The following is a 21,886-nucleotide window of genomic DNA, read 5'->3' on the forward strand; positions in this document are numbered from 1 at the left end:
CACAGTTCCCCTTTCATTCTCATGGGTTTCTGAGATAAATCTTGTGGCTATCAGTCACAATGATTTTTGCAAAGCAGCTCTTGGGATCAGGAAGGTTGGCCCAAACCTGTTGTACAGTATCACATAACAGGATGCAGTTGGGCAATACATTCCCTGCATCTGTTACATTAAAGTATACTTTGTAAGATGATCCATCATTAGGTTCTATTGTGAAAATGAAAGTGTAACTCCAATAAGCTCCCACGAGCTAAATACAACACATACTATTTGCCCAGCAGCTCGTCTTGTCTCTCTACTGTGGCTTCAGTAAATCATGGCTAGCATCTCTCCTGAACACGCTTTTCAGAAGCATCAGTAGAGGGTTACACTTTGATTATAACGTTTATAGCAAATTTATAACAATTGACAAAGTAGCCTTAGTGGCTTACTGTTCAGTTTACTTAGATGCTCTAAAAGTTGACTTGTATACCACCTTCTGACTATGCATTATTATCTGCCAGAATTTTTTGCCCCAGCCATACATAACTTCCCTTTGACAAGCAAAAGTAAAATTCATTCCAATTAACTTTTCACATCAAGCTGTAAAAACCTTCCTGTATGCTATATGGCTTTGCTAGGTGTGTTTTTGAACTATGCATTGAATAAATTATGTGTCCTGATTCTCTGGCTCTTCCATGAGGTCCTAACCATACCGAAAACAAGGTTGAGACTTACACAGCACTTTCTCCTTCTTATTTCAGTATCATTTTCAACTTATGTGCCTAAGCACTAGCTGAAAGGTTATAAGGAGTCCTGAAGGTACCTTAGTCACACTCGCCGCCCTTGCCTTAAGTGCATCATAAATTTAGGCACAGAAAGACACTAGTACTGTAGTTTCTAAAAATTCTGGAGGAGTCTGGCATAGAAAAGACTTTCAAAAGGTGAAGTTTAGCTTCAGGAAAAAAAGAACTCCAGTCACTGTGCAACAGATTTTTGCTTCTTTAAAAGGACCTTATGTTCAGCTATTTCATAGTTCTGTATTTTATATCTCTGTTTAGAATGCAAACCATTCAATTTTTTTTAAAATTAAAACAGTTTCTGCAGAAAACCACAAAATATTTTAGGAATCTGTGCATATTTTCACCAGTACACTGGATAACCCAAACCATTTTTCATACAAGAATCAAAAAATGCATGCTTACACAGAAGAACAGAAATCTAAAATCACACGAAAGGTATTTTATTTTACCTTCTTAACAGGTGATGTAGGTGCCCCTTGGCCACCGCCTACTGAAGGCGCTGTCACAGCTGCCGATGCGGATTGCGTACTTGTGGTATTTGCATTATTAGTTACAGCTGCCAAGGTTTTGGTCTTATCTGCAAAATATTGACAAGACTTTAATTTTCATTTTTCATTCACAATTTCTTCACTTCTACAACACAGAGCTGAATTTCTTTTTAAACTGAATTGATAGTCAACTTTCCCAACAGCATTTTATTATTTACTTCTCAAGTTTTGCCCCCCTCACTCCCAATGTCTATCTTAGATCCATCTTTTCTCCGTAACACTCATAAATACAACAGCTTTTTTGTTATTCTGGAAGTGTCTCAGAGACGCAGAGACAGAACCACAGAATCATTCAGGTTGAAAGTGACCTCAGGAGGTCACCTAATTCAAACTTTTGCTCAAAGCAGGGTCAATATTGCAATATAGACCAGGTTGCTCAGGGCTTTGGTAAGTCAGATCTTGAAAAAAAATCTAAAGAAAGAATTTCCACAGCCTTCCCATCTAGCCTATACTTTAGTAGATGGCTAATGACTGTAAAGATTTAACAGCAGGAGGTATGTTGGCACGTAATAGTTAATTTGAACTACAGAAGATGCTAAATCAAAGTAAAACATTTATTCTTGGATAAGTGTGTATACTGAGTGCAAAGAAATAATGAACTGCACAGAGACTGCAGCCAGGGACTGCAGTCAAGAGAATGAGCTGAGGCAGGGCCCTGCCTTCCTGAGCTCTGACTGTCCTTTTGCTTCATTCCTTCTCCGTTCCTCATTTTTCCTACCTAAGTTTCACTGTCCACTTGCTCTATCCTCTTCTGCTTTGTCCTTCCTCCCCACATTTCTTCCTCTGTCCTTTGCCTGTGTACCTTAACCCCTCTGACACAAACATACAGAAAATCACAGAATCACAGAATCGCTCGGTTGGAAAAGACCTCTGAGATCATAATGTCCAACCCCGTTCCTGTCTACTCACTAAACCATATCCTTAAGTACCTCATCTACCCACTCTTTAAATACATCCAGGGATGGTGACTCCACCACCTCCCTGGGCAGCCTGTTCCAGCTTCTGACGACCCTCTCAGTAAAGAACTTCCTCCTTATCTCTAACCTGAACCTCCCTTGGCACAGCTTGGTGTGCCAAAATGGCACGGTTGTGACAGAAGTGTTTTCATTGCACTTGCTGAAGCTTCACAGTCTTACACTTCACTTCCATTTCACCTGTCCTAATTGCATATTCTTTGGAGTAGGATGCTACATTCTATCTGTGCAGTACGGAGCAACATGGGGATCAATCCCCATTGGTTTTGGACCTGCTCTAAACATACCTTTATGTCTACACTACCCACGCAGCACAGGAGCAGTTAATTCAGAAAGTAGGCAATGTTCTCATATCTAACATTCAAATTCAGTCAAGTACCAACCTATGACTGGAAACTGTATAATTAATGGCACTGCTGTTACACACTTGTTTTAGTTATGGCCATAGCTGAACAGATGTTTAGAATACTTAATTATGCAGTAAACAAATACAAATATAAAAAGATCAGCTTACATGACTAACTGTGCACTTAATGGAAAGTTCGTTTTAAACACAAGTGAAAATAAACGGTGGTAAACTTCTAGGTCATGGTGACAAAAGTTCAACAGGACAATGCAGACTGACAGTATGATTTGAGATGATGCATAGGCAGATCTGCTAGAAAATTGCAAATAAGCAATACAGCTTTAAAATATATAGAAAAAATTATCAAGATTGAAAACATGGAGAGAGAAAAATGGATTTTTCACAATAGTCTTCTGAAATTATTTCAGGGACAGCAAGAACATAGTTGTATGCATGACTGAGCTAATACTGACTAACTTTCAAAATATATTAAACTACCTCAAAAGATGAAACTTAAAAAACCTGAACTGCTGAAAATTTTATTTTTCAGCTTGTTTCCCTGTCCTTAGGAGATGATGGCTTCATATTCATATTTTCATTCTTGGTCTTATAGACAGAAATGTACTTATTTTTAAACTGTTTTAGGAAAACATTTCCAATATCCCAATAGATTAGAAATCAAAGTTTCCAGTACTTCAGAATATTGAACATTGTCAAAATATTTTACAACCAGAATACTTCCCATAATCTTAGGATTTTTCATTAGAAAACTACCTTAAGCTGAATGATGGGAAAAAAGGGAAAGTACAAGCTTGGAATTAAGAGATGCAGCTCTGCAGGGAAAAGCTTAAAGTCTGGCTTGCCAAATAAAGTATGATAAAGCCGTGTTGATATTAAAAAACCCAAAGTTTACATAAATTAATTCTTGTGTCACAGTCAAATTTTCCTGGCACAAACCATCTACTGGTAATGAAGAGAACACAGTTACCAGAGTCATAAAGTTCAGGAGACGTTACAGTGACTGAGAAATTACTACATGTTCTGTATTACAAGTGTTTTGAGTTTATCAAAGCTCAGTCTACGTAGACAAGGGATGCAAGTACACTAAGGTGAAAGACTAATTACAAAGCTTGACAGATGTTTTTTCCAGTGTAACAATGAAATCCTGGTTTACTTCAAAATACAAAAATAAACAAACCGTAAGAGACAGTTTGGTTTCACAGCTTATTTTTAATTCTGCCTACTTTAAATATTTATGGTATATTGGTTAGCTCTAAAATCCCTCCTTAGTCTTATCTTTTCAGATGAAGAAATTAGAAAGAATGTTTTAAAGTGAGAACTGAGAGCCCACTAAAAAGGGTTACTTATTTTAGAAAGTGTAAGTATAAAATATTAACAAGGTATTTCTAATAACATTTACATCTATGTATTGTATTGCTGCACTGTAATGCTAAAATTCTTTATTAGGACTGAACATACATCTTTAAATGATTGCCTGACATTTGTTTTCTGATTTGAAAGCAAAAGATGCTCTGCTGTTCTTACATCCCTACTTGCTTTAAGACTGATAACTGTTCAAGAAAAAGCTTCCAGACATAAATTCCATTGAAGAAAGAAGTACAGAGTAATGTTTCTTTGCATACAATTCCAAACTTTTCAAAGAACATTCCTCTTGAAATGAAGTTGCATATGAAGTAACTGTTAACAATAAAATAGCACCTTTAAAAGTTTATTTCAGTACACACTGAAAATATATGCACCGTATTATGAATACGTGAGACAAGATTACCAAAGTAATTGGAAATCACTTCAGAAAGGGAAGAACAAATGAGAATGTTTGCCCTTCTGCTGTTCCAATCTCTACACCAGTTACACAAGCAAACACTGCTATGAAGCCGTTCTGATTTCATCTTCTGATTTCTTCAATGTTTTCTGACATGCTACTTAAGGCTTGTATTATTCCAACTATTTAATTAAAAATATCAATTGTTAAGTAGCCAATCAATAAGTAGGTTAATTGCTTTAATCTAAATAGTCACCAGTAAAGACATCTGTTTGATATCTCTGTTATGACTTGACTTCAGACATATATAAACTTGCTCTAAAATTACTGGAAGCTTGGCAAAATGCAGAAGAATAAGTGAAACTTAAGATACTTAACTCTGTATCAAGTGATATTAAATCAGCGAATTTTTAAAGTAAAACCTTTAAGAAAGACAGTACTCCAAATAACGCACCTGTCTCCGCTTCGGATTCTGAGTCATCATCCTCTTCCTCTTCACTAGAACAACTGGATTCATCCTTTTTCCCTTCTTCTTCCTCATCTGCTTTCTCTTGCTCCAGAGACTCTATACTAGATGCATTCTTTTCTTGCTCCATAATCAATGTCTCCTTACTGAGTTTGAAAAGAAAAATACTAAGTCCTGAAAAGTTTACTAAAGTCTGTCAAGTAGGACTTTGTGATAGCTTGCAAAATTATCTTTATAATTAAGAGCCTATCATTTTTCCTAATTTACTTACTTTTTGAATGTTCTCTGTGTCTGATTATTATCCATGTTGGCTGTGGATTCAATTAGGGGAGATTTCTTTTCCCGTTTTTCACTATGAAGCTTCAAAACATACAGAACAATGCAGTTAAATTGATACAATGGTATCAGCGTGACAAAATTACAAATGGAGGGCAATCTTCTCACAAATACTAGAAGATGTATAAGCATTCAAAATGCTAAAGCTCAAAATTCTAAAATCTCAGAAACTGTTATTCCAAGTAAATCACTCATTGTTGAAGCTTCAGATCATAAAATGCCCACTGCACAAGGCGAATAGAAGAGCACCTTTGTTCTTCCAAGGCTTTTTGGTCATAATAATTGACCAGGTAAGGGCATGAAAGAATTTTAGAGACTGTGGCATTACCTGTATTGAAGCTCCGAATTAAACCTTTGTTTTTAATCTAAATGCTTCTCTGAGCTGTATACCATAATCACATGTATAATAAAGTATATCATACGTATAAAGGCCTACCAGATTCTGTTTCTTTTGCAATTCTTCTAAATATCCTAGAATATCTTCATCTGCCACATCAAACGCTGTCTGCCCCTGGAGAAGGGGAAGAAGTAAAACCATAATCGTACAGCAGAATCTAAACGTAATGTATTATGCCGCCTTATCACATGTTGATGCAGGTAAGGAGCACATTCAGAGAGAGAAATTAAAAAGTATAAGCCAAGCTCTATTACAAACTGTTAGTCTGTCAGTAGCTGAAAACAATTTTGCAATATTACTTTCTTGAATAATTTAAACAGAAACACGTATATGTGATGAGTAAACACATTTTTCAAGAAATAAAAACATGACTTCAATAAAAACTTGATGTTCATTGAAGGAAAAAACCATCAAGGAGAAGAAAATAGACTGAAAGAATATGATTCGCACAATATTAGCTCCAAACAACTATTCCAATAGCAGTTGTATGGATGGATACTGAGCAGTTCAGTATCTTGTTGTATTGGGTTTTCTGTGAGGGGTTTTTGGTTGTGTCTTTGGTAATGAGGGAAGGGCCGTTTAAGGGAAGGCCCTTTACGAAGCTACCTGAAAAGCTCCCCTTTTTCCTTTGTCAGACCCACCTCTGACCAGGGTCAAGCCAATCAGCTCCCCTGTGAATTCATGTAGTTAAGGGGGGTGCAGGGCATGCCTTACTCTCTCTTTGGCACCGGCCCTGACCAACGCAGCCCCAGGTGTGGGTGGTGCGGCCTTGGCCCTGTCCGGCTGGGCTTGGCCAGCCCCAACCACAACTTAAGCTTAAGCCCCACTGCAGCTCCATCCCGAAAAAAGATAGAGAGAGCCGGGATCTCCAGAACCATCAGAAGAGACCTGCAGCAGAGAAAGGAGTGGGGCCCGAGGAGAACAACTTTGAAGAACACCAAGGTCGGTTTGAAGGAAAGAAAAGAGAGGGAGGAGGAGGAGGACGCAGAACCCAGGTTTCCCCTTTGCAACACATGGTGAGAGCCGGGTCGACTGGTTGTGTGTGAGGGAACTGTAACCATGGGCAGACCCAGACTGGAGTTTTGTGGACTTGGGCTGAAGCAGTTTTGTGTGTGAGGAAAACTGCAGCCGTGGGCAGACCTATATTGGACTTTTTCCGCTATGGAAAGGGGGCCACGTGCAAGCAGACAGAGAGAGAGAGAGAGACACTGGGCTGAAGGTATTTTTTCCCCTACTCTTGAGAAGCACGTGGCAGGAAAACCGACTGCAAACCCCCACTCCCATCCCCCTGCGCCTCAAGGCAAAGGGGGAGGGGAAAGGTGAAGGAACCAGGAACAAAAGCTGAGCCCAAGAAGAAGGGAGGGGTGGGGGAAAGGTGTTTTAAGATCTGGTTGCATCTCCCATTGTTCTACTCTGATGTTGGTAACAAAATTTAAATGGTTTTGTTTTTTATTCCTTATGATGGGTCTGTCTTTTGCCTGCGACCTGTTTAAGTGGTGAGAAGCCCTCCCAGTCCTTATTTTGACTAGCCCTTTTTAGGGCATCGTGGTGCTCAGGCACTGGGCCTAAACCACGGCACCTGTCCATCTAAGACTACCATAGACAGCTTGATTCTTTAAATTATTTAAGTAAGCTACACTAAATTTAAATATTCATGCTTTCTCATTTTTCAATAAAACTATATTCTAAATTTTAGAAGAGAGCTGCTATAACCATTTGTTCTCATCCCCCCTTAGAGTACGATTTCTGTGGGACACTTACTTGAATAAACAGGTCCTAATGTGATTTATTAGCACAGAGTAATGCTGTCACCTGGAAATTCTTCAAGTTTGCTCTATCTTACATCTGCACAGTCACCGCAATTCTCAACTAGACCAGATGCCCACAGGACATGAGATTCTATCTTTAAGGTCTGAATTGGTGAAGATTTCAAACCAGCAATAAAGAGAGAGCTGTCATTTAAAAGTGGTCACGGCAGCTTAGAAAGGTAATTTTCATATATTGTATTGACAGAAATCAGAAGCAGACCAGAATCTATCTGTAAAACACGGTGCAAAGCACAGAAAGAGAGCTTCAGCACTTACACAGTTGAGTGAAAAGTTTTGGATCTTTGTGATGCCTACGTGAATCACGAGTATACTTACACCTGCTGGGAGCAAGGCCTTGCAAAGCCAGCAACCTATGCAGGCCTTTGTGTAAAAGTCGAAGAAATAAAGCTTAGGAAGCATTCAGGTTATGTCTGGGGAGTCCAGAGATGCCTAGAAGCTTCTTCCAGCACACCCTAACCATAAGATAGTGATAACTCCTTCCTATGCCAACAGAAGCTGATTTTTTTTAAGAGTGAAAACACTATCCAAAAGCATCATCACTGTCTTCAGTGATCAAATGAAAGCCTGTATGCAATCCATCAAGGCACTAATTCTGTACCTCTGAAACGTTAACAAACCCACTCTATCTTGAATTTCCCTGTCAAAGATTACATGGATCATTTAATATGGAACTAAGCATAAAGTGGGCCTAGAAATGAATTTAGACAGAGAATTTAGTTTTGAACACAAACATGCTGTTTTGACAAAACATGCATTATATAAAGCTCCACGTACAGTAAACAGCAGTTTACCATCACTTCTCTTACCCTGGCTTCTAAAGTCACTTTAGAGACCAGAACTTTGTATCTTGACAAGGATTACATAAAAATCCTACCACTTTGTTGACAGCCTCCATATCACATAGGTTTTCCACTAAAATGCGACATGCTTCTTCTTTACCCCAGTGAGCAGCAGCATGAAGTGGTGTCCAGCCATCATAATCTTTAATATTTACATCGTAGCGCGCCTGTATTAAAAGCCTAAAGAAATTAAAAGAATTAGATCTTGACGCTGCTGACAGGAATAAACTGTTGTAAAAATCATAAAATTATTCTATAATGATATCCTTCTCCTTTTTTGTCAGAGGTATTTTAGTTGTGCTTTTAACAATTCGATAATTTTACTTCCTTACAGCAACATTTGCCTTTTCACTGTTCAGTATGTATATGTATTTTTAATGACATTTCAAGAAAAACAGCCTTCTCCATTTTCTTCTTTATTCACTTCCTCTTATTTCAAAGTCCATTGTTTCTATACAGTTAGATTTTTTCTTCTGTATGTACAGTAATAGAGAAAAGCCCTTTTAAGGAAAGGAAAGCTGTAAAGTATCAAAATTGTTAGATACAGTGTTCTCATCTAGTAAATTATTAGAACCTTCTCCTATTCCTATTAGTTGCTACTAGTTTTTAAGACTAATATTAGATGCCTGAAACTTGCATCTCCTCCTGTCATCAACATTTGATATAGTAACCATTTAGTGTTTATGTTTTCAATTGCTCTCCGAGAGGGAGCAGAGCACCTCCAATTGAGGATCTGCTTTTAGGCCTGCATTCAACACTCAAATTCAGCATGGTTCTGCTGTGAGAGTCAAAGCGACAACAGACACTTAACCTGGCAAACAGTTTTACTTGAAGAGCTATCAGCTCTCAGAAACACTGTCCACAATTATTAAAAATCCCAGAACTGTGAAGCATTCTTCACAAAAATTCTCTCTGCTTCTCAAGAGCCAATATCCTTACAGTAATATCCTCCAGTGAGTCAACTTTCACACATGCTCAGCTGCAAAGTCTTGCACTCTACACAGAGCACACATTTTTGACAGCTTGAAGCCATCATGAAAATTGCCTGTGGATATATTTCTCCCCTCCCAGGAAAAGTACACGGATTGGACTTCAAAAAAGATGCTGAGAGTGCTAAAAAAAGGTTATAGACGTAGCTGCCTTACAGATACATGCTATTCTAAACCAAAAATTATTCTTTTCCAACAGAGTAGTTGCTCTTCATCATGTTGAAGCATCAGTGTTTTCTGAAGCAGAACTGCCATTCAATAAATTGCATGTAATGGTTATAATGATTTAAAAAGCTCTGTCATTCAACTTCTGTGTTGACAAAGCATTACAAGGCTCTGCACACCTTAAAGGTAGCAACACTTAACAGGAAGGGTGTGTGCTGCTTTTCAGTCATATTGCAATATATAAGTGTTCCTAATACAGCCAAAGCAGTCAAATACGTTTACAATCACAGCAAACCAATGCATATTCAGTATGCTTTACTTCAATAACAGCAGAGCTTTGATGAAAATAAAATTAAACCTCTGTTACAGTATATGCTTGTATTGCACTGTATTACTGAAAAGCTACCCATGAATTAAGGGACATCAGAAGTCTGAAGCTTTCCAGAAAAAGATTTCAAGAGTCGTCATTTTACAAATATAAAAATCAGTATCAAAAAAGCAAAATTTAATTCCATGTTTCTTAGGTCTGAAAACCTTTAGCCTGGATTATGAACTCCGCTTTACGTACACAAATACATATGGCATCGTGAAAATATGCATCAAGAAAAATGCTAACTGGCATTCCATAAAGGTATTAAGCTTGTTTATAAAGAAACAGAGCCCTTCAGAAACAGGGCAAGTATTTTGTCAACTTTCTTCTTTCAAATAAGTATTCAAGCTCAATATGTACACTGTGTTCATATTTTGGATGACGTAATGTGGAAAGCTAACAGCATCATGATTTAGGAGTGCTTGAAAACATCAAATCAAGCTTTGAGGAAAATACAGGTCTAGAGATTGTTGCTTTCCCCAAAAATCTCAAGTGTCCAATCGTATCAATTTCAGGCAGCATTACATCAACAAGACGATCAAAGACGAACAATTTCCGTTTAAAGCACACTTACTTTAAGACTTCTGTATAGCCCTTAGCAGCAGCTACATGAAGTGCTGTACCACCAGACTTTGCATGTCTGACATCGTTTATATGGCCGCTGTTGAGCCACTGTCTTGCATCCCTTAGCATTATTCGTTCTTCTTCTTTTCGAGCTGCCTCTATATCAACCCCTAATGCAGGTAAGGACGGAAAGAAGGAAGAGAGAACACAAAATATATTAGTTCAAAAACTTCAATTCAATTATGTAGCGAATCTTATATCACGTTTATGTGATATAATAAAAATCACAGCTAAACAATATGAATAGTAGTCATGGTTAGAAATTAATGTTTTGAAGATGAACTCCAAGAAGTTATGGAAACATCCATTATTGCATGACACTTGGTGTGCACAATGCAGTTTTTCTCCCCAAAAGAAGAGAGGGGCAAAAAACTCAAAGCCACTAAAACTGACTCTTCAATTTTAAGAATGCCTACCATTACTGTAATAATCACCGAACTGACAAGTCAAAACAAGAGAAAAATTACATTTTAACCTTCCAAGCACCAAAATATAAGTCTGGTTCAATGTATCTGTAGAAAGCAGAAAACAGCTACAATTTTTACAGGGAGGTATCTATGGGAAGAGGAGCAGCCCAGCTTCTCAACACTGACGAATACAAGAAAGATTTTTTTATACTTTCTGAAGAAAAAGTTTGTCTTCTATCACTGTGAAACAGAAACCTGATACTCAAATAGCCAAGCCTGTGAAAAATCACCCTTCATATCTCAGGTTAAAAAAAACCAAAACACCGAAAACTTTATGGTACATCTCACACAAAAATTATCATACACAAATGAAAAGGGAGGAAAAGAATATAACATTTGCCAGTATACACACCAGGTTAAACAGACTGAAGAAAACACCAGACCCTAAATGAGCAGAGCAAAGCATGTATTTGCAAGCAGTTTTTAATTACTATGACATGGAGAGACCTAAAGAACACAGCAGGAAAGGGGTCTCGAAGAGAACCATGCATGAGCATTGCTCTGTCTGTGCTGAATGAACGGTGACAACTTTGTGAGGAAAACGGAGGAATTATGGTCAGCAGAAACACAAACTGTATCTGGGTTGACCTTGAACACAAAACCAGTGGGCCAACCTTCAGCAAAACTATTTTATGTGTATGATTTATCTAATCTTAAGCAATGGTATGTAGGGACTTGGGAAATATATGCTGTTCTTCTGAGTTTTTAAGTTCTCGTGGAGCAAAGCATTAACTTGGACATAATAAAAAAAGTGAAATCTAGAAACAGGTACTGATTTACTAGAGAAAGTCACAAACCTCAACTGTAGTCCTTATATTCTATAAAATAGAAGATTACTTTTAAAACACTTAAGAGAGAGATGCTCCTTGACTCAGATCTAATTCTGCATTTCAGTATTTCCTGATGAAGCTTCATCTGTCCCCAAACTGTTTTTCTCCAGCAAACATGTTTCTATCATAACTCTTTTAACCGTTCGACTAATCAAAACAGAACAGTATTGAGCAGACTGCAAACAAGACTATGCAAAGCTAAAACATCTCTTTTCGAAACTACTCTACATAATTAATTTATTTTAATTAATTTTCAAAGTCTTTATAATGAACAGCCATTTCAGGCTCTAATGTCTTCAAAGAAACTGCGAGCTATTAAACCTTTACAGGGTGAGTGAACCCCCAGCATATGGAAACCAAATAAAGTCCAACATGACTGCTGCCCATTTAGACAAGCAGCAGACACTGAGCCAAGGGCTGAAGTGGCCTTTATTAAAGAAATTATTACTATCATGAAATGAAAAGACATAGATAACACAGAGATGATCAGACGTAGTGCAATGCACTATTCTACTGTGTAAAATGTGATAAATCCAATTAGAATAAAGCAGATTTATCAAGCTCTTATCAATCTCCTGGCAACTAGAAAACCAGAGTAACAAACCAGCAAATTGAAAGCAATGAAATAACCTTAATGCAGTGGGTAGCAGATTGATATATGTATTATGTTATGTATGAATTGATATTTCACAGACGCTGCAATTCCCCAACTAAAGAGCAAGAAAACCCCTGAAAATGACATGTTCAAATCAAAACTTCCTGAAATGCAGAAACAAGACATGTAATTATTACATGCTCTTGGAAACATAACATGTTATTTGTTTGGTCTGCAGTACTATGACAGTGCTATAACAGAGTTCACCTCTTTTTTATTATTCTTCTGTCAATTCACACTGTAACAAATATTCCCTGACTACAAATATATTTTTAAATAAAATAATTTAATTAGAAAAAATGCAACAAGACAAATCACAAGAAAGATCAATTGGTGAAAAGATTCTGCTCACTAAGGAAATCTGGTAAAACTTTATGCTGAGGACAGATGGAAATGTAAGACTTTACTAAGTATCATAAAATAACTGAGGCAGGTTATGCATTAATTGTTCTAAGCAGTTGACTGCACTCCTAGACTCATCCACTTAATTGTCTAAACCAATCATTCCAGTCATGGCAATTTAATAAACACTTACAGAATTACGTGTTATCAGAAACTGGTGAAAACACAAAACCTGGAGGCTAAGTCTGCAAGATGCAAGAAGACACAAGAGACTGCTGAGGCACTAAGCAGAGGAAAAAGTTAAGACAAACATGTTTGAAAGCAGCTGTGGTAAAAATTAAATGCATGGAATTTTCTAAAACTGTCTCTCTCAAGACAACCCAAGACTAAATAAATCTGAACAGAGATTAAATTTTATGCATCTAATATTCTTTATAACTCTGACAGATACGAAGAATGAAAGCCAGGAACTTTGAATCAATAATGTCTTTTTAATCACTTATTCTCATTCCTCCAGAAGGCTCCTGCATGTTGAACTACTGCAAACTGTAACTTCCTTGGGCCTTCGCATCTGCTCGCCTTTCAGAATGACACAGCAGTGCAGACCAGCAGTTCCTGGGAAAATAATTCTCCAGAGTACAGTCAGTTACATGGCAGCATCGCCTGCAAAACACTGCTACGCAAATAAATGGTTTATTTATCATCTGTTAGTCACGTTTATGTCCATTCTCTTTTTGCATGCCCAAGGTCTAACTGTGAATCCTTACCAGCACAAGTAACCTTCTCCACCTGAAGAATCCAATGTCAATTTTTAGCAGTGTGAAACTGTTTGTGTGTGTGGCCGGTCATTTCAAGGCACTTTTGTATAAAGGAAGAACAGAGAAAAAGTTCCTGCCAAACCCTTATCTTGACCTTCTAATGGTTAATGTCTCAGCGTACTTTCCAGGTATGTCTAAAGACTCAGAGAATTATCTCAAAATAGCAATGCTTTTGCAGAACAAGTAACTGATACGGTATTTAGGCTTCTACCAGTATCACAACATTTCTGAAGCCCAAACAAGATATAATCGCTGCAGAGGATCAACTGCTGCACCAACACATTATTTTACAAGACAGCAAATTTCTGATCATATTTCAACAGAGAAAAGTACGAGAATCTTGCCAATCTAAATAAAACATCCCACATTAATAACTGGCACAAAAACGAGAATTAAACTTTGTGTCACAGAAAAAAGCTGTTCCCTGCGATAAGCTAAATACGATCCCTGTTATTAACTCCAGAAAACGGAATGTAAACAGCCTTTATTATACCTTGTACGGACCTTTCTCCTTGCTTTTGTTTTCCAGGCTCTATTAAGATACCGGGGAAAAAGAAAGCGCTGTCACACGTTTCAAACACTTTCTCCACACGGCCCATAGATGGCAATGCGCTGCCTCCCAGCTCGGCTCCAGCCACCGCTCACCCCACCACAGCGCTCAACCTCTCTGGCAGCCCAACAACTTCTTAAATCATTAATAATTTATTGCTAAATGCTTTCCTTTTTCTCCGATCAACAAGTGTTGTTCAACAGCTCCAAGCAGGTTTGAAGACAGTGCGCCGTTCAGCGCGCCTTTAACGAAATTCAGCGTCCGTTTAAATGCTGAATCACTGTTTCGGGACGACTCAGCCATATAAAGGCACGTTTCATAGATACTGCAGGGAAGATCAACCCCCTTTTTACTTCGTGTAGTGAATGTTTATATACAAATGCAATAGTTCGCATTTTATCCACATAAACAAAGCTGAGTTAAGCAATACATCTGAGAGAGTCTCGTTACATTTACCTATAATTAAGAATGAGGAACATTTGCTTCTCCTTGGAAAGGGGGAAGTGATCTCTGAGAGTTACTGAACAGCTATCGTGCTGTATCATCGACTCCTGATTCACCTCACGTCACCTCTCCCCACTAGCTCACCTCCCGAGAATGCTTCCTATAATTCAAAATAACTGCTTAAGCAGTTAAAAATAAATTTAAGAGCACATCTGATGATAAACAGCTAAAAAAATCCCTTCAAACCATTACATTTAACCCTCCTTGAGACCCGAGGAGAGGCAACATTTAAAACTGGCCAGGGCTGGCTGGGACTGAAGCCACATCTCTCTCGAGACCGCTGGTTTTCACCAGTGCAAATGAAAACCTTACACTACTGGCAAAAGACAACTTCCACAACTATGATACACTGAAACACTGCAGAGCAGAAACACAAGGGATCATATCGAGAAACTGTAAATAATAGTATTTTTCATGAAGATAAAGAATTATGTGGATTGCAGTGGCACCTATATACATGGGAATGGCCCATGATGGAGATATCAGCCATATGGAAACACAACAAAACAGGTCCTCAGAGAGGTTTTCTGTATAACGCTCAAAATAGTTAAAGCACACAGGGTGCAAAGAGAACAGCTGTTCAGCACTACTTTGGAATAAATTCCATAAAACACCTAGTTTTGCTATTTGTGAGGTGTTCCTAAGTGTGTCAAAAAATCTTTATATAAATTATATGTAATTTAACTTCTTACAAAGTCACTAAACTAGGTTTTAAGTTTAAAAAAGAATTAAGCCAGTAATTTACCTTCGAAGATTAGGGTGGAAAAATGCTTTCCTTACTATTGGGGTAGCTATATAGGATAGCTAGTCCATTAGTTCAGCATTACTGCACAGTCCATTATATCAACAGGGTCACCACAACACAGGTGGCCTTGGCTGGGGACCTGTGGCCCCCACAAGAGGACACATGAAGAGACCCCTGAAACAAGGGCCACAATTTAGAAGTGTCGCATATAGAGATCAGAATATCTGAAGAGAGACAGATATTGGATAATAATACTATAAAAGCTCTCTTCTGTCATGTCCAACACGCCTTACAACAGAATGTGTAAAACAAGAAGATTAATTTGGATCACTGACCATCTCCTCTCTAGACAGCACAGATTTTGGAGTCTGAATGCTAAAACAGGATGAGCAAACGCTGCAGATCCTTCTTTTTATTAAGCCTGCAATGTCACATAGAGCTGAACTGTCTTGTATTCTGTAATTTATTTCTGTTAATTTAGTGTCTCCAGAGAGTCCCATTTTTTGTTCAGTAGTTAGACATGTCCTTAGAATACAACTCGATATTTGTACAAATTGGGCATGAGTACAAACAAACTGATGATCTGTAGAAGGCTGAACAGCTGCACAACTGAACTTTTCCTATAAAGACTGAAGGCCTGCAAAAGCAGCAAAAAGGGTGAGCTAACATGGTGATTCTCCCCAGATTTGTAACAGAAACAAACATCAAATGTAGTCACTTAAACATCTGAAATCACAACGAACCTGACTGATCTTTCCAGGCCATCTTTGGCCTCCAGACAACTCTGACTGCTGATGCCAATATGGAGGAAGCCACACTCCTAGCATTAACTAAGCAGCACAAAAATGAAACTCTAATGGCTGTAGGAATAAATATGGATGAAACGGTTGCAAGGCAAAAACGTTTCAGAAAACGTCTACTAAATTTTCACACTGCACATCTTACCTACATAGAGGTAAGATTTTTTGGCACCCAAGTTTGTTTATTTTCAAAATAAACTGTCTGACCTTCCACTAGCAGTAAGACCGAGACAGGGCTGATCACTCCACAGACCCCACAGTTAATTTGCGTTATCAAAACTGCGGCACTGCTGTATTTTATACAAGAAGCAATGCTAAAGCTCGAGGGATAACTGCATTCAGCCACATGTCCAGTCAAAGATGAAACTGTCACAATGCATCACTGTTAACTCCACATTAAGATAAACAATCAAGTTCCTATTTTAGAGCTATTAACTTCTCTAGCCACAACATACACACCAATAGGCACTTTCCAAGTGATTAGGATAATGACTAAACAATCATTCTGCATATAATATTAACATTATATGCAAGTGAAGGATGTCTTCAAAAGTACATGATTAAAAACTTATTGCTGAGACAACTGGTTTGTGATTTAGTAAGATACACAAGCTCACATCCAGATTAATACCATTCCAGATTCATACTATTCCATTCTCATTCACAAACATTAAATATTGTCTCTGATTTCATCCCTACAGGTAAAAGCCCTTAGTTCTTACACCTTCAGACACAAATTCAGAAGAAGGGATGCTGCATGTCTTCTTCTCTGCCTCTGGGAAACTGAAACTCCTAAGTGGTCTAAGAGCAAAACAAGCTAGGCAGAATACATATCGTCATAAATGCATTCATAGCAAGTGAAATTTAGTATTTTAGAAGAACCTTAATTATCCCTTTAGAAGCTAACAGCTACAGTGTGGGAACACCTACATTCATCTCATACTTACAAAGACAGGACCACAGCTTACTGTAAGCTTTAAATATGAAATATGTAAACCACATTGACATTTTCAGTGAATTGTGGCATTTAGTTTAGGCTGCCAATGCTAATTTCTCAATTGGGCTGTTCAAAATAATTAAACTTACAACAGAATTAAAATTGGCGTGTAATGTTGAATCTATGCATTGTAAAAATGTACATAAAAACCCATATAACAAATAATAGTTTTTTTAAAAACGAGTAACACATAAATAATAGATTTTGGGAGAGTTCTTTTCCCAAATAATGTCAATTTTACAAAGAACTACTACAGCCAACTAATATAGTGTGTCAGTAGAGTCAAACATTTCAAAAACAACCGTAAAGAATTTCGGCTGAGGCACATCCCAGAAACAAGTCTCCAGCAAAGACTGACAGTGCTGTTAGAAAAAAGAACAACTGTATTTTTTCCAAACTAATTAAAATAGAGAAATGATAGTACAGACAAAAAAATATTCACAACTATCTAATCTGATGGTTTTTGTGTGTTAACTACAAGAACTGCGAATCTAAATTCCGTTAACATTACCAATAATTGAATCAAAGTCTTTGTCAAATCTAGAGTCTACTTCTGGGTATCAGTAGGTATCTCTTATTTCCCTGCATATCATGTCATCGACTTCCTTTCTGCAGTTTGCTTGGAGCATTAAACAGGTTTAACCATACAAATAAAACCAGGGCACAGCCTGAAGCAATCACTAGTTTGCTGTTAAATTATTTATCTTATTATTTATCTGTCTTTGAGATATAAATTCAACGCTACAAAAAAAGTAACATTTTCAAGGAGGAAGAAGCTTTTTAAGAGGCAGGTGAGGGTCTAGAAGTAATGGAGATGCATAGCCCTAGCACGCCCCCCTCAAAGGCTCCATCTTCACTCTGAATGTCTTCTTCCTTCAACAGACAAAATAACCCAGACCACCTCACCCCAGTTCTTGCACTGGGACTTCTAGGATAGCAGTGCATTTCTACTGGACTCAAGGTGGTCAGTCAACAACAACTCAATATTCTTTCCTTTGTGGAATGGAAAAAACAGAAACTTTCAAAGACCTTTCACTGGAAAACCCACCCAAGGATTGGAACATGGAAAACAGCAGTGTAAAGAGGGGAAAAAAGGCAGAGAAAAACAAATCAATATATTTTTCCAAAGTCAAATTTCTCTTGTAAAGACACCACTGCCAGTGCCAGCAATTTTATAGGAGCAAGTGCATAAACTTAGGGTATACATTTTAAAATTATACTGTCAAAACTTGATATCTATCCATTAACTGTTACATGAATGCTCACCTATATAGTGCTCTCAGATGGACACAGAAATAGAGGGAACTTAAAAAGTTCATTACAGGTTCTCAAGCCTAAAACAAGTGCAATCTAAGACCCCTTATCCCAAAGAGTAATTTCAGACATTTGGCGTTGTAGAAGGACACTCAAAAGGTCAGACCTAGACACAAAGGGTGATTCATGGGATACAGTACAGTTGTGTACCCTTGCTGTAGTTATTCTACACTTTCTTGTAGTCAATGGATAGAAACAGTTCCCTTAGGGCTGGATTCGCCTCATCCTAAAACTGACAGCAGAGTCAACCTAAAAGTGCCTATTTCTCTCCTCTCTAAGGCAAGAATCTCTTCAGACATAACCTAAAGCTGACATAGAGAAGTCTATATCCCAGATGCACTGAATACCATCCATAGTATCTGAACACCACCTAAATTCTGTTAAGTGAGTGCAGGAATCCAATTAACACCTGGGTTCAACACTTCTGACCTCTTTCTTCATAAGAGGCTGGGCTGAGTAAAAACACCTAGAACACAGCTTGAGCACTGTACATTGCACTGACAATTCTCTTTAGAAAATAAATGGAGTGACTTTAAAATCTGCAATTTAGTGTCAGTTCTAAAAAATATATTTAGTGTCCAATAAACAAAACCACCCTTCCATGTTCAAAATTACCTTGTTTATTTACTTCATTCTGAAGCAGCTCTTCCATTGCCTCTTCTTCAGCAATATCTAATGGAGTGTCTCCTTCACTATTTACAGCCCCTACATGTGCTCCTTGACTAATTAAATACCTGCCAATAAAAGAAAAAGAAACACAAACTTTAAGCAACATAGTAAAGCTGATGGGAAAAAAAAATAGCAGCCACTAGGATATCATATGCAGTGGGTTTATACTTGCACACATACAATTAATAGAAACAACTATATTAGGTATGAGTAAAAAACCTTATGACTGTATACAATCCCTGAATACCTCTATGTCTTTTCATCGTAATACAAATAGCCTTCTGTTTGCCCTTCAGTTTGCCAAAGACTCTTAATACATTTAAATACATACTTGCAAGAACTGAAAGAAGAAAACAGTCAGATGATGAACACACTGAACACAAGGTCAACAGGGGCTGAACCACCGATTCCCATAAGCTCCTCATATTAAGCCACTCTTCCTAGAACTCTCAAATTCAGTGGCACATTATGTTTCTATGATTTGCCAGAATCACGACTCCTGGTCTTTGAAGCAGCTGCATGAAGTTAATAAAACCAGAATCACCTCTAAGTATTTGTAAGGTCAGCTTTCGGTGAGGAAAGAGGCAAGGGGGGGAAAGGATGCAGGACTTTACACTCTATTGCAACCTCTAAGTATGCTCTCATTTAATGGACAACTGTCTCAGGAGTCAACAACTCAGAATCAGTGGAATTTACTTCTGAATTTCCAGTTAAATCAAATGTAAAACTTCCAACAGTAATAACAAAAGGATGATGTTATTTCATTGTATTAAACCAATACCCTATAAAGTCATTAAGAACCTACAGCTTAATATATGGTCTGTTTATATGTAGACAAAGAAGAATAATTAAAACATCAAGACAGATCAGTCTTACACCTTCTGACCATAACATTTCACTTTCCTAATGAATTCAATAGTTTGAGCAACAACAGGACTCGATACAAGCAAAAACTGCTACCACACCTCCTACCTTGCACAGCTTAATTACACTTCTCATGTATTTGAGGGAAAAACATCAGGAAAAACTCAGCGTTAGTTATCAACCTGGTAACAGGTGCATAAAATCACATATGCTTTCTTAACCTCACTACTGCAGAATGCCAAATTTTGCAGAAGTCAATCACAAAATTAATCCAATATGAATACAAATGCTTTAAAGTATTTCTGCAGTATTCAGTAAGTCAGCATCAAGCATTCTCACACACTTCTATTTTTTAATGTACAATTTAAACAGCACTTGTTACTAAACCTCTGTAATTATGTCAAGAAGCGGTAAGAACTGACAGATCACAAAACGGAAAATAATTCCCAGAAGTGTAACCGTATCTCCTGGGACATGCATCATCCGTCGCCACCACTAACTCTGATGCTGGTATGCAGCGCTGGTTTTATCCCGTTGCTCTTATGAGTGCCGCTGTGACCCCTATATCTCTCTCCAGTTTAAGATTTAACTTCTACAGGAAAGAAAAATGAATGCAAAGTAACGGCACTTCTCACCAATACCAGTGGTACTGTTTTTTCCAAGTTACAAATCCAGATAGCTGCTATGCAGGGTGTCTGCTCAAGAGGCAAAAACAGCAGTGGGGAAACAAACTTTCTTACAAAGTCAAAACGTCGATTCAAAACCAAAGTCAACCACTGACAAAAATATTTGTATAAAAAATTCCCATGTTAACATTCATGTTCTTTCAACTTGTTTTTTCCAATAAAGGCATGAAAAAAGTGACGTTTAAAAACCCTGATTTTTACCTGCTTCCATATAATACCTATAGGGAAAAATTAAGCTACTTTTGTAAGGAAAATATGTATTGCATTGAAGTGGCTGTATTTTGTCAACCAGGTCAATAACTTACAGACATGATAAAAGGAGCAATGCATAAGGAATTGCAGGGAATTAACAAATGCCTACAGTAGCATTTCAGAAAGTGATTATTATTTAGATACATGAACAACTTTGATGATCAAATGATCCTTTAAAGAAGTCTCCAAAAATGAAGCTGCTTACAGGCCAAGATCAGCTCAGCAGAGCTAGGGGGGATTAGCAGGGCTGGAGAAGTGGAGTTATCTGAGTTCCCATCACGTGTGCTTATGGGGCTTTGGTTTGCCTGGGTCAGAAAGGCAGGATGGGTGAACCTGCCCTGAGTCCACAGCATTTAAAGGGATGGGAGAAACAGGAGAACGAAGAAAGGCTCTCATGCTCCTAGCCAGGGACATGAGAACAGTCCCTTCCCAGCCTTCCTTCAGCCACTCCAGTCAGGCCTCCCTTCTGCCAGTCCCAGAAAAAAACTAACAGTGATCCCTTAAGCAAATTAATAGTGAAAGAGCGATACTCAGTCTAAATGAAATTATTCAAATTTCAACTATTTTAAAGACACCTTTTGAGGCTGGTAATGAAATCCTTGTTTGTTTATGCATTTGTTTATCTTCATTTACAGTAGAAATGGTTTCAGCAAAGCTATGACAGGGTTCAGATGATAAATGAAGTCACACTGATGCCTAGAGGATTGTAGCTTTAATTAGGAAAACCAGCACTACAGAGGGAAAGGAGAGCAATCCTTTCAGGCGTGTTGGTAACCTGACTCTGCACCACGTACAGAAAGGGAACAGATTTGGTAAACACCACCAAGAGAACGATGCTCTGAGCTTGCATGGCACAGCTGGGCAGAAGCCAGTACCAGGATAAACCTGAAAATCAGAAGGTTTTGCTGTTTGGTTTTTTTTTAAATTACTTTCCAAACAAGTTGCCTT

General features: G+C 37.8%; 1 protein-coding gene across 1 annotated transcript in view; it reads right to left on the reverse strand.

Moving 5' to 3' along the window:
• Positions 1-19,242, reverse strand: part of PPP1R12A (protein phosphatase 1, regulatory subunit 12A) — a gene marked incomplete at its 3' end in the record, with an annotated part of 42,908 nt that extends 23,666 nt beyond the window's left edge. Inside the window, exons 1-7 of the mRNA XM_010183722.1 lie at positions 19,083-19,242; positions 10,396-10,555; positions 8,333-8,477; positions 5,669-5,743; positions 5,168-5,256; positions 4,885-5,042; positions 1,229-1,356 (exon numbers count right to left, since the gene is read on the reverse strand). Of these exons, the coding sequence (XP_010182024.1) occupies positions 1,229-1,356; positions 4,885-5,042; positions 5,168-5,256; positions 5,669-5,743; positions 8,333-8,477; positions 10,396-10,555; positions 19,083-19,242 (915 nt within the window). The remainder of the gene's footprint in view (positions 1-1,228; positions 1,357-4,884; positions 5,043-5,167; positions 5,257-5,668; positions 5,744-8,332; positions 8,478-10,395; positions 10,556-19,082) is intronic.
• Between the last annotated feature and the right edge of the window lie 2,644 nt (positions 19,243-21,886).

Source organism: Mesitornis unicolor, unplaced genomic scaffold, assembly GCF_000695765.1.
Source record: "Mesitornis unicolor isolate BGI_N332 unplaced genomic scaffold, ASM69576v1 scaffold19514, whole genome shotgun sequence".
Classification (NCBI taxonomy): Eukaryota; Metazoa; Chordata; class Aves; order Mesitornithiformes; family Mesitornithidae; genus Mesitornis; species Mesitornis unicolor.